The sequence below is a fragment of the Crocodylus porosus genome, unplaced genomic scaffold (assembly GCF_001723895.1).
Source record: "Crocodylus porosus isolate Cpor-Errol unplaced genomic scaffold, CroPor_comp1, whole genome shotgun sequence".
Lineage (NCBI taxonomy): Eukaryota > Metazoa > Chordata > Crocodylia > Crocodylidae > Crocodylus > Crocodylus porosus.
In genome coordinates, this window is record NW_017728906.1 from 82,221,843 (window position 1) to 82,236,270 (window position 14,428).

The 14,428-nt window shown below is 41.0% G+C and overlaps 1 protein-coding gene across 1 annotated transcript in view; it reads right to left on the reverse strand.

Annotated features, from left to right (window-relative positions):
- Positions 1 to 227: 227 nt before the first annotated feature.
- LOC109306162 (gamma-aminobutyric acid receptor subunit gamma-3-like) overlaps positions 228 to 14,428 on the reverse strand; it is a 101,808-nt gene continuing 87,607 nt past the window's right edge. The window contains exon 4 of the mRNA XM_019529441.1: positions 228 to 1,561. Coding sequence (XP_019384986.1) covers positions 1,511 to 1,561 — 51 coding nt within the window. The 3' untranslated portion in view covers positions 228 to 1,510. The remainder of the gene's footprint in view (positions 1,562 to 14,428) is intronic.

Here is a 14,428-nt window from a genome sequence, read left to right on the forward strand (position 1 = left end):
ATCTGCATGCTGTAACTAAATCAATCAGCTCCTCTGCCTACGCTGCAAGCCATCAGAAGCGTAAGTAAAATAAATCTTTTGTGAAACCATCACGCTGTGTTTAAATCATACTGACTCCTGCTCACCATTATCACCCACCTGCCCGGTCATAAATCCTCCTCCTCGCGCCAAGCTGGTCGTGCCGACCCAGGCTCGCAGGTCAAGGGTGCACCAGCATTATGGGGTGCGACAAAATGGAACATAGTTATTGAATTAAATGTTTTGCTTGTTTTAGTGAGGAAACTGTAGATTTGGTGCAATCTGCCTCTTGGACTTTTCCTGGACCATCATGGCTACAGCAAAACTCCAACCCCAGTATAGTCTAAAACAATTCTGCAGTTTTTGGCTTTGGCAGCTGAACTGAACAATCAATTTTTCACACATAATGAGGTGATGCAGCCTAGTTATCAATGTTTCTAAGCTAGCCCACAGACTATCATGCTCGTATTAATTAATTAGCACATGGTTCCATTAAAGTAAGTGGACTTGTCACAGTCATTCAGTTTCTCAGCTAGCTATGGTCATCAAATACATGTCAGCAAAGCCTAGTGGGATATTGCCTATGTACATCAAAATGTTATTGCATGAATGATGAGCAATAAAAATAATTCACAAAAGTCTGAATTTAATTAATTGAATGCTGTCAGCCTTCCTTTTAAGTGATTGGAGGGAAGCCTTAACAACTCACATTAAAAACCCTTTCATGTTACAATATTCTGGCAACAATTGATTGCAAAACACACTTGATTATCTTTGCATGATTAGAAGAGCTAGAATTCTCCTTCTTAAGGATGTATATCTACATATTCACCAGTTTATAAACAAACAATTCTACGCTACAAGCCAGATCTGAAAAATTGGACAGGATGAAATATTCCAGCAGGAAAAAAAGTCTATTAGAACAGTTTAGAAAGAACCCAAAAGAACATTTTGTAATATTCCTTGTGCATTCTTTTTTTTGAATGTGCAGTGTTAAAATGCATTCTGTTTGCATGCCACATGTACAAAGTCATGTATACTCTATATAACAACCTTGTTTTCATCTCTTAAAATTTTAATACCGTGTTTTATCCCTTTCCCTGCGTCTCAAAGTTTGGATAAACTAGCCAGCCTGCCTTGTACTGTTTATGTTTTTTATTTCAAATCTCCATGACTATGAACATGAATGGCATGAAATTACTATTTACTGTTAGAATTGTACTGCAAATCTGAAGACCATGAAATGTTAAGGTATTAAAATCGTACAAGCCTTTAGCTATCTTTATTAACTTCCTTTGTGCCAGTCAGCAGTATCAGAATACAACTCGAAATGCTAAGGTGGTAGACAATTTCCTTCATAGAAATGTGACCTGGATGTTTCCTTCATAATCACTGCAATTGGCATAGGTAGACCTTCATCAGCCAAAAGCATTTTAAACATTTGTGGGTTTCAAGTGCAGAAAGGAGGTGACCTCCAGTGATATTCTTCATCTCAGATCCACCTGCAAATCAGTAGTTTCTCTGTACGAGTCCTTTCTTCACACTGCAGAGTGAAAGGTTTGCTGTTGAATCACGTAAGGTAATTGCCAACCTAGTTTTCAGCAGCAGCACTATCCTCATCATACTTTGGAAGAACGAACAGCCCAACTATCTTTCATTCACCGATTTCTTCATCTCCAACAACTCACAGAGCACAAAAATTGACAAGAAATGCAACTCTTCACTAACACTGCATTCATCTTATAAGCAAGTCTTGTTTTGTTGCACAGCTACGCCACTCTTGAATTGGCTACCAGCATTAAATTAGAATTTAAAAAAAAATGTCATGTACAAACTGTTCAGATAATATAGACTGGTACTGTTGAGAATTAAATACATCTATGCCATGGTACAACTTCACCCCAGGCTATGTATTGTATACAGACCTAATCACATAAAAAGTTTAATTCATATGAAGATGAATTTACATCTTCACTGACTGTCTGTTTTGCATGCAGATCAGCCCAGCCTCTGGCTTCTTTACTTTTCATTCCATCCAGGAAGAGCACACACTACCTGCAGAAACTTCCTTAGCCTGATGAAGGGTTTTTAAACCCAAAAGCTTGCATAGATTTTTTTTCCCCCAACTATTTAAAAGTTGGTCTAATAAAAAGATATCAGATTCACCCAAAGAACCTTGTCTGCTTAAATTCATATGAATGCATTGAGGATCCAGGCACTTTTAAAATGGGCAGCACACACACTTGTGATAATCGTCATATCCAGAGTTAGACCCAACATGTCTTCAGAATTTATATACACATATACTCAGATATAGACTTCACTGGGAGTGACTTGAGCTGGAAGATTAATGTTTCGTTACTTTGATACCAAAACAAAAAACATGGCTGTATGAGTGATATCTTTTATTAGACCAACTAGGTAGTTTAAATGTATTATTATTTATTAGCAGCAGCAGCAAGCTTTTGGGCCCAAATACTCTTTGTCAGGCAAAGGAGAATTCAAAGATTGTAAAATTTCTTGAGCCTAATTTGCATACTCGCAGAGCAGCCTCTTTACAAATGAACTTTCCTACCCAGGAGAACCATATCAGCTTTTAGTTCCCCTGTGCAATGTGAAGGTTTGTTTCTACCTGAGAGAAATTTTTCGATCTTTGAATTATCTTTTCATGATGCAGATTGTTTGCACCCGAAACCTTACAAGTAAAAAAAAAATCTTTTTGCAACTATCTAGTTGGTCTAATAAAAGATATCACCTCTATCCCAAGAGTTCTGTCTGCCTACGCGTCTAGAGTAACACAGCTACAACAAATATCCCTGAAACATGGAACCTATCATAGTTAACTGTTTTGAAATGAAAACTGCATGACATGAGAAGAAACAAACAAAATCCAGCATCCTGTCTACCACTGGTCACCTTCAGGTAAGCACCTAGCTGCAGCCTGTGTTTGCATCTAATTTGCATACGCTGAGCAGCATTTTTACAAACGAACTTTACCACCCAGAGCCACACACATTACCTCACCCTCCTTATCACTTAGACACTGAATTAGTCCTCAAATGCACCCACAAGTGATGGCACATTTACCTTTTTCATTTTCTTCTTCTTGAAGTGTCTTACTTTCTTTGGACTAAGTAAGGGAAAGAGCAACTTTTGCAGGGAAGATGAAGGATAAACTACCACAGAATGATGAAGGAAAAAAGTAAGGGGAAAGAAAGTGTAAAAAAGGCCACTCAAGACCAAGATGAAGCAGAAAAATTTCTCAAGCAAATTAAAAATAACCCTCCATTTATCCTAATGGCCAAGAGTACATTTCCAAAACTCCCATTTAGGGAAAGTTTATAAACTTTGGGTTACCAGTGTCCAGATAAGCAAAATATATTCATTCACAATAGACAAAAAAAAGCAGCTATAATTTTGAAATAATGTTTTCATGAACACATCCATTTTCAGGAGGAATTATTTTAAAAACTAATAGAAAATATTCTTCTTACTTTATGAAAGATTTCAAAGCTAATCTCAGGTTAAAAAGGTAATTTTTCTCTACCCTGTAAAAATTGTGTTTTTATCAGAGAAATGAATTAGAATTTGATGCCTCATTACAGAAGATATTGCCTTCTGTCTACATAGATCACAACATAGGATCAGGGCCTGAGTTTCTCCACTAACTGAAAAGGTCTCAACACTAATTTCTGGAAGAAAAATGGTAAGCCTTTCTGAACTTTGAATTGCAAAATGGTCTTTCATCAAAATCTTTTTACAAACATAAGCAAACTTAATGGGCAAGAGCACTCAAAGACTAAATCAGGAACTACATCAGACTCTTATAGCTGTCTCCTCCTTAACAGGCTAAGCAACAAACTGAAATCTGAAAGTTCTTGTGTGTTTGAATCCTAGATCTAAATGCTGTACCTCAGACCTCTCTCTCTCAAATCCAGTTCTCCTTGCTTATTCTAGGTTCATATCTGCCAGGGCAATTCTTGCTGCTCCTGACATTCAGAGAGCTTCAGCTTAATAGGCTTTTGATTCAAGGAGGATTTGAAACTACTATGAAGAAGGAATAAGCAGCACTGGGAGGTGCAGCAGGGAAGGTAAGTGTACTAGAAGACTGGTCCTTTAAACATTTATATGTTGATTTTGGAAAAGAGGAGTGAAAGCAGGAATTGAAGCACAGTCCTGGAAAGCAGTGGGTTCTCAACATTTTTAGACTCAAGGCATCCCTCAGAAAGTGCTGACTCTTAGCTTTCACAAGTATTTTAACTATAGAAGAATAACAGAGCAAGACTTCTGTTGCAAAGAACTCAGAAAGACCATAGCAGGTCAGAATATTTTTTACACTGTGGATTCCTACGTGAAATCTCCAGGTTTACCTTGTGACTTGTGTAGCTTTTTGCTAATATTGCACGGCCCTTTAAAAGGGATTTCATAGCACCCTGGTTGAGAATCACTTCTGTAGACTGAGTAGGATGCAAAAGGAAGCATGTTCACTTTCTTATCACTTGTCTTCCTCTCATATGAACATGATATCAAAAAAAGGAAGACAAGTGATAAGAACATGATTTCCTGTAATTCATGGACTGATTCTGAAATGGTAAGGAGTGAAGGAGATCCTTGTTAAAAATAAGGGTGAGATTCTATGTAATTAAATAGTCAGAAAATAGCAGTTTGAAATGGAGGGCATGTTGGTGTGGTGGGTAGGAAATAGGAGGAAGAAATAATTATTTGGTGTGCTGCAGATTTCCTCTGACCTCTTGATGCCTTATTACACTGTAATTTTGACCAGGTCCTGAAGCTCTTAAACCCTGTATTGTCCACACATTAACACATTAAAGCGGTTTTAAGCACTTGTTATGCAGCTTAAAGTTATGCCACTCCAGAGCAGGATTATCTCTCATCTGCATGAACCAGCTCCTGTTCCACTAAGGAGTGGCCACACCCCACAGATGTACTGCCCAAGCTGAAGTCCTCCCATATTCCAGGATTTCTTACACATAGAACAGGGGTAGAAGCCTGTCTGGGCTCATATGCACGAGCCTTCTAGGGGCAACTCACAGATACAGCTCCTAGTCCTGTCCTTGCTCACCAAGCCTCTAGTGTTACATCATAACTAGGTAGGTGGGGGACAGTCTGAGAAGGTCTCTGGATTAAGGGTGTTACTGCTCCAAACTCCAAGCTAGCATAACACTGATCAACCTTTCTTGTGGATCACACTGTAAGGTGTAACAAGGCCCTTCAGTTACCCACTTGAGCTGGGTAGAAATGTTGATAGTACTAGTCATTAGTAATACTGAGAGGTATCAAAACACATTTTGGTTTTTCAATTGTTATAACATCCAAAGATGCTTACAGACATTAAAAACAAACAAACAAACAAACAAAAAACCCCACTCAAAAAACTACTTTACCAGAAGCAGCAGCACATTAGTTCAACCTGGCTTTGCAGCATCTGTATAGATTGGGTTGTTCAGCAGGGATTTTTGGTGCTTTTATCTAATAGCTATTAGATAAAATTACTCAATAAAGCCCCACTAAAGTGCCCGATCTATACAGATGTTGGGCAAGCCGGATCTAACTAATGCAATATCTCTTCTGGGCATGCGCTGGGCTCAGCATGGGGGCATGTAGAGTTTAAAGTGCCGGGTCTGGGTGGGGTTTTAGATCTGTAAGCAGCCTAAAAGACATTTTCCACAGAAAGTAATTGTCAAAACACTTTTTGACCAGTTTTTACGTCAACTTAACATCGCAGTTTCCTTATCTCTATAAGATGGACAACAATATTTGCTACCATTCAGATTGAGACAGGACTTAAATTGTAAAGGTCTACGGTTCTCAGGTGGAAAATTCTAAAACAAGAGCATAATGAAATGTCTTGTATTCGAAAGCTTGTCCACCACTATCCAAACTACATAGCTGGTCCAATAAAAGATCATTTCAAGGAATCTTTGCTTCTCACATAATTAAAAACTGTGTCAGATACTGTTGCATGAACTTTTAAAAATTGCAAGTAACTTCAAGCTGAAGGATCAAGATGTTTCCCAGACCCTTAGCATTCAAAAAGGTTATCAGTGTTCCTGTGCCAGTGTCTCACTCTTCTGTTTCATGTTGCCTGAATAAACTATTTGCTAATTAAGTTGAACATGCTATTCCCTGGGGGAAAACACTAGCATATTGATTAGATTTTCTAATATGAATACACAATATTTAGGTGTGGCTAACTGCACTTGTGTTTGACATTTGTGTGTGTGATCGAGTAATATTCATCATTAGCTTCTTTCTGCAAGTCAGTGGTAATAACAAGTGTAATCCTATGGAAGAAAAAAGGAATTACATATGTGATAACCTGTACCTCATGAATAACTATAAATATATAATAGTACATTTTCAGTCTTCATAAACTCTCTGTATTTAGTAATATATTTTTCTGTATCACTAAGGCCTCAGTCCTGTAAATACCATCCAAAAGACTTCCTGTGTATAATTTAGATAACTAAAGTTAAGAATACACATGAATGTTTAGCTGGATTGAAGCCTTGACCAGATTTAATACTTTAGTCCAGTGTGTGAGTAACCTTTTACGCAGGTGCGCCCCAAATTAGCTTTACACCCTTCTTGAATGCCACTCCAATCCCCTTCCTTTGCCCAATATGCTATTCTGCTTTCTGTTCCCTGCCCTATCTGCTGCTGTTCTGCTAGTTCCCTCCATGATCTGCTGCATGCCACACACAGAGGGTGACTGTGCCACTAGCTCCTTTCTTATACCTAGTTGAAAAGAAGCTATAATATTTTTCGACCAAAAAAAGGACTTTTTTAAAATAGGGTTATCTGGTTTTACTTTTGTGATGTATAATGAACAGTTATCCTGGCTTTTGCTGATTAAAAAAAATGGCCAATTTTCAGATTTAGAAAAGTAACCCAAAATCCATGTTTTTCCATGATTAAAATAAAACAATACTTATATTCTAATATTGTATAAGTCTGTCCATCTGTAATGATTTATTCATGCTCTGATTGGCTGACAAACAGCCAATCAGAGTGTGAACAAGTGTTCCAATAGGAGCTGGTGGCAGTGGAGCACCGCCTTGATGGCAGGGACATAGGGGATGAGAGGGTGTGAGGCCAGTGCAGCTGGCTCCTCCTCCTCCCCCCACCCTGCTTCCTGGAGCCAGGGGCAACAGAGCGGATAGAACAGGTCAGGATGATGGAGGAGAGGGCAGGGCAGGCCACCAGAGCTGGCCTCACCCCCACCCCTTTACTCCTTGCAGGTGATAGCAGTGGCAGCGTGGGGGGGGACTGGGGTCAGGATGCCATGGGGAGGGCAAGGTCACTGGCTCTGACCTCAGCCTGCCCCTCTCCCCTTCCATCATTGCCACCTACAAGGCCTGACGGCGTGGCAGTGGGGGTAATAGTGGGTGCACCATGGTGGCAGCAGTGGGGGGAGGGGAGCACTGGGTCCAGGACCAATGCAAGGGAGACTGGGCCCAAGGGTGGGGAGAAGCCTAGCTTCCATGGTGGGGGGAGCAGTGGGCCCAGGCTGACCCAGCAATAGCAGGGGGCAAGGCAGAGTGGGCTCCAAGGACCAAGCCCAAACCGGGGGAGAAGCCGACCCATTACAGCAGTGGGTGGGGCGCAGGGGGCCCAGCCCAATGCAGCAGCAGCTAGGGGAGGGGAAGAGTGGGCCTGCTCCCCCACTTGGGCCTGGTCCTACTCCTCCCCCACCCCGCATTGGCTCCAGGCTTGCTCCTGCCATTCTTCCCACCACCAGGTTGCCCCAGGCCCACTGCTCCCCCCGTTGCAGCAGCCCAGCTTCTCCCCAGCCTTGGGCCTGGGCCCACTCTTCCCTTTCCCCTATGACTGCCACTGTAGTGGGGACCAGGTCTGGTGCAGCAGGGCAGCAGCAAGGACAGGGAGAGGAGCTCTCAGGTCTGCTCCTCCCCTTCCCCCGCCACTGTAGTGGGGAGGGTGGGAACAGGCCTGGACCCCAAGCAGCAGGAGGGAAGGCAGGAGCATACCCAGATGGGCAGGGCATAAACTCCATCCCTCCTGCCCGCTCCCCACCCCCCACCCCATCATTTGTGGTGGGAATTGGCTAATATATAATATATAGCAGGCAGCCGCTATAACTCTGACTGACTCTAGGCTGGGGCCAAAGACAGTAATGGCAGCTACCTGCCCCTCACCGTATCATTCATATTCAAATCCATAAAAGGGGCTTGGATTTGAGTAAATACAATAATATCTTTAATATCAAATTTAGCTTCCCTATGTTATCTGGAATTTTTTTTTAAGGTTTCAAAGTTTCACTTAAGATCTTAGAATTAAAAGCAAAGGCTAGACTGCCTCAGTATTTAGAAAATATAACATTCAGCCATAAGATTATTTAGCTATTAAAGTTACATAAACATAAACAAAACAACAATATTGAGACAGATCCATAGCCAGTAGTGTGACTTACAATAGTGCTGCTTACTAAATTTCTCCATGGTTATTCCAGATTAATCCAACTGACATTCTGATTTGTGTTTTCAGACAGACTGAAAATCCTTTCTTTATTCTATTGTTGTTTGAGTTTTCCGTTTATCAAAGAATTTTTCCAAGGCAGAGAACAATTTCTAATGTGAAACCAAACTCACAGCTTTCAGACCTCCAATTTTAAATCACAAAAAACATAAATTTTAAAGGGTTACTAACACATATTTGATTTTGAAGGTCATCTTTCTTAGTTATTATGTTTCTTAGTTATGATGTTATCTAAACTGAAATACAAAAGTGTATGCTGTACTCCTGTGAGAGGGGAAGAGACAACAAATTGAGGTCCCCCACTCTGTCTCCTCCCCCAGCAGGTGGAGAGGCACCAACACCAGCATGGCAGGCTCCGGCATGACAGTTTTGCATCTACCTGAGCCTTCAGGTCAGGGAAAAAGTGGGGCAGGGCCAGGGAGGAAGCTGGGTCGGGGAACAAACAACGGGAAGGGCAGGGAAGGAGGAGAGGGGGAGAAGCGGCAAGAAGCCTGGAGCGGAGGCAGGGAGCCAAGAAGTGGAGGCTCAGAGCAGCTCACAAGGGGGGCAGAACTGGAGCCATACCCCAGAAGAAAGGGGTGGGAGGAGAGGGATAGCACACAGCTGGTGAGAGCTACAGCTGGTGAACAGACCCACCAGAGGGGGTGGGACTGGGAAGAAGCACGTGGCTCGCTCCAGAAGCTGAGCCTGCTGTGTGCCTTGGCAAAGATTGAACTACAAAAAGGAACAGAGCAACCCAGAGAAGAACGGTGGAAGAGTTCAAGGCCAGACCAGAATTGGCAACACTGAGACTCAGAGGTACCTCTCAGGACTGAGTGGGGACGGCAGCTGGAAGACAGACGGGGTGAGACCTGGAGGCAGTCCAGTGGCTGATAAGGGAGATGGCAGACCATCTAGTGGGGAGTGATTCTCCCTTTGGGGCAAGACCCTAGAACCCACCATGGGATAAGAATGCGTTCTCAGAGCTCATCTCAGTGATGGTTGGATGGTAGAACTTTATGTTGCATTTTTCAGTTAATGTTTAATGGATGTTGTTAAGGTCACATCAGGACGAGCATAATTATGAGGATGTGGGGCTGAGATCTAGGGAGGCTTAAGAAGAGGCACTGGAATGGGAACAACTCTCCTTCTCTGCCAGCAAGAAGCACAGATGAGAAGAGATCATCCATAAAGGGAGAGCCCTCCTAATAGCGATGCCCATTCAAGCCAGGGATGTGGTGAGGGTAGAGTAAAGAGGAGACTGGAGCCCCACAAAAAAAATCAGTAGAGAAAGATCCCACAAAGCACCAGCATGAACTGTCTCCCAACAATAACAACAAGATGTGGCAGGCAAACAAGAAGAACTGACAGGATGGGCTGGTAATTCCATTTTTGGGTCTCATTCTGATGTCACAAGGGAGTAAGTCAACAGGACAGAAAGGATTCAAACTCTATAATACGTACCCATGACAACTCCATACAGGTCATTCAGCTTTATAACCCCTAATTATGCCAGGATGAGACAGTAAGAAATTCCAGAGATGCCAGAGGCCTATCAATTAAAAAAAAATCTAATGTTTAACAGCCACCTGAATTTAGTTGCCTAGCATTTCCTGTCTCCTTTTCTCTCTAATTCATAGCATCATGTGAAATTATACAGCATCGTCTTAAGCTAAAGCTTTGGTTTTATAGTCCCAACAGGGTGCGTGTACATGAGATGCAGAAGACTAATTCTACTGCACATTAGCATATCATTTAGCAAAAGCCATGTTAATGGGCTACAGAATTAGTCTACTGTGCATTAGTGTCAACTAAAACATGTGTGCGGTACTACTACGCCATAGCACCAATTACAGCACACAAATGCATGTGCGGACGTGGCCACGTGGTATTAGAGTCCCATGACTTGAGGGGACAGTGCTGTCCTGTTAGCAGCCTTAAAACTGATTAGGTTCTGGTTCTTATTAGAAGCAAGGACTTTAACAGTATAACATGAACCAATAAGGGGCTAACAGCTGAGAAGAGGCTATTCCTACACAAATTAGCCTTCGGGTTATATTAGTTTTAAAAGCACTTTAACATTGAAATTAATAGACTGTCCTTTGGAATTTGTTCTGGTTGCTGGTGTTTTGGGCATTTTGATGAACATGTCTGACTCTTGTATATTAAATTTAAGAATGCTAAAAGGGATTTCCATTAAAATTGTAAACAATCCATTTATAGGGTTTATAGTGATAGTGGTCCATTTTTTCTATAATTAATGGATTGCAAATTTGATTCTAGCATGTCAGAGCAGACTCAATTAATCAAGTCTACTGGACTGTGGCAATTTCCATGTTACAGCAGCCTCCTGCATCTTGTGTATCCGCATCCCTGTACTTAAAAATGGTGGCAGGGGTGCTTAACCTAAAGCTCATCAAATGTACTTTAGTTCAAGAACCCCTGCCATCATTTTTAAGCGCAGGGATACCAACACGAGATGTGGCAGCACTCTAATTAAAAGTGCCCATTCATCCCCAAAGCATATGTAAAAGTGCCCCATGTGTTCACATCCTAGGTCAACGCTAGCTCTTGATAATTCACTGTGAAAGCCCAGAGTTAATGCAAAGCTCATATGGAAATATCAAGCATATAAAATAATGTATTTCCCAAAACGAAATGTGTTCCCACAACTTTAAATGACCCACACTGCAAAATATCTATAATTTTGTGAAAGAACATATTAAAAAAATATATATTATTGAATATATTAACAAGAGCTGAACCAGAAGTGTGAAAGAGTTTGCAAAAATTAGAATCAGGATTTTCAATCTAAAACGGATAATTAGCTGGCTTTCATTTTTGTTTTGAAATATTTAAACTGGCTTTTATTTTTGTTTTGACAACTCCCCAGAAAAACATAACATTTTGCATAGAACAAGGAAAGAACACACTCTACATGCACAATACAGATTTCCCTCACTTTATGAGGGTTCTGTATGTGCGAATTTGCTCTTATGTGATGACTCTTTTTATACCAAAAATTCATTATATGCAAGGTAAATTCACTCTTATGAGATCAATGTGGTGGAAGCCCACAGTCAGCTGCTTTGTGCGGTACATTGTGGGAATGACACACACCAAAATATAGTCTCCTCTGTGGATCTGTGCTCCTCACTTCTTGTCTGAAAGATGTGTTTCTGTACTTGCCATCCCCATGATGATAGTGCCCTGTGCTTGTGTGTAATGTTTGCTGTTGGTGAGTACCAAAGTTGTAAAAGTGCTAGAAATGGGTCTGGGGGTCAGTACAGTCGAGGTCTTGGAACGTATCCCTATTTGTTACATTGTAAAGTGGGTTCACTTTATGCGAATTCAAGTTATGTACCGTTTTCCAGGAATGCATGTACAGCATAAAGCGAGGGAGCCTGTACAGTTGATTTGATGTTACAGACACAATCATTTTTAGTATCCTAACTTCAGATCATTTGGTAATTCAATCTGAATATTAATATACTCTTACATTTATTTCCATTAAATCCCTGGCCATTTTAAAAGAAGGAAAACAAAAGCCACTTGTCTTGAAGTATTTCCAAGCTCTTCTGATTTTGCCTATGGACATCCAAATTCTCTGCTCATACCTAAGGTCTTCCCAGCAAAATTCTGACTATATGGCAATTTCAATCAAGAGAATCCTTCCAAAGTTAAAGATATAAATAATAATAAATACTAGCAAACCTCACAAACTGAAATAAAAGCCATTAGCAAACTGCCAGTGAACTGCATTAACTGATCTAATATTATTGCTTTATGCCTCTGGCCTCATGGACAGAATTAGTGGCTGGATTTCTAGGGTGAGTACCTGAGCCTTGTTGGGCCTCATGCCACCCAGGCCCTGTGTATCTGATTTAGTGTGCAGGGTCACACTAATTTGGTCTGCAAGGCTACCCATAAGTCTAGAAATTTGGTAGCAGGGCAATGGCAATTAACACCAGCCACTTACCACCAAATTTTCAGACCCATGGAGAGCTCTATGGGCTGGACCTGGCCCACAGGCAGGGTGTTAAGCACTGATGCCTAACACTGAAACACAATGTAATTTCCCTTTTGATTGGAAAACAGATTATTTATTTTACACGTTGTTGAGTATGCTGAAGTCAAACAATATTCTTTCCCTGATCTTGCAAGACTTTGAGTATTCTCAAATCCTTGTTGATTTTGCAAGACGTTGATTTTTCTGGGTGTTGTAGGCACTCAGAATAGCTTTCAGAATTGGCCTTCAGTGAATGAAATGCATTTGAAAGCTTGCAAATAGATAATTGACAGGCATTAACTATGCAAGCCTTCCAGAAACAACATGTACCAAGCATTTCTGCTGCACTGGCAACTCCTCTAAGGCATTATTCTCCCAGCAGATTTTATAAAGGTGGAGGGGCTACATGGAATGATAATGACTGACACCTAGATATATTTACAGATTATTACCAGGGGAACAATAAATTTTCAGTTTACTTAAAATGAGTGATTGATACATGAAAGTCAAACATTAGGAGATGCTTTGCTGGCACCTAACCTGCTGTCTTAGTGAGATTTTAGAAGTGAAAGAATTAAAGCTGGAGTAAGCAAAAGAAAGAAGGTAACCCACCTTCCATGTAGAATGCCACCATTGAAAGCATAATGCAGGAGTATAAAAAGCCTTATGCTTTGTTGTTGTTTTTTTTTATAGTTATTAAACTCAATCCTACAACAAAAACATGAGCTTTATCATCAGTTGGCTTCATCATTAGCTGAGGATAGAGAGTTATGTGTAGATCTATTGATGACTTGGTTGTTACACAGGTATACCAGAATCAGAAACTGGGCAAAGCTTTCCTTTCCATGTTAAAAGTAGAAGATACTGAAAAAGTTCTGTATAGAATTCATGGCAAAGAACCTCCCACATCACTCCTGTTCTGGGGTGTGCCAGTAATATTTCCTCACTGAAAGATAGCAAGGCATCTCTAATCCGATGGAACATGGAATGGTTCTGTGAGAAACCTGTGTCTCTTCATTGGTCCTGGGCCTTACTAGATCTCTTCTAAGGGTCTCTGGCAGAACTGCAACTGGAAGAATAACAGAGCCCACACACCCCCAGGAAGTTCTGCAAGGGCAGAATATCAGAGATACCTACATTTTTTTCTGTCCCTTTTGTGCAATACCTTTCCCCTTTGGCTTATCCATTTTTCACCCGTCTCAAACCGTGAGTAGTCAGAGTTGGCTACATAAGGTTCCAAGTAGGAGGATGGTTTTCAAAAGCTGCTGAGCTCCCTAACAAAAAGGAAAGACCACCTATTTCACAGAGGACTCCAGTGTGTAAGGAGCTAGCAAATAACATAACCCAATATTTCATCTGATTGTTAAATGCTGATATTTTGCTCCCACCACCCACCATACTTGAGTATCCTAAACTTGCATCTTTCTGACAAGGACACCAGCAATTCCAAAGATCTTACAAGGCCATTCAGAGATTTTGAACACAAAAGACTGTTTTGCAACAACAAGCCATCCTTATAGTAGAATCCTTTTGCCAAAATCCACAACACTCCATATAGCTTCAAATCAGTTGACTATCTGGAGGTAATCAGTAATTGGGCTAGTCTTAAGTCTTTTAATACAAAATACTTCAATGGAGGCATTTCTATGCTTTAATGAGCCTGGAACACCCAGAGTTACTGCCTCAACAACCCAAGTTACTGCATTGCCAATGTAAAGGGGTTACAAAAGGCTATCAATCTGATTTAGTAACTTGTACACCACCGTCAGAGGGAAAGTGTATTGAGTTTCTCAGGTGTGCACCACTTAACCCCCCCCCCCCACACACACACACCCATGATGTTGCTTTAATGATACAGTGCCATACCAGGTAAGACCAATACTCTATTTTGTCTAGTATCCCATC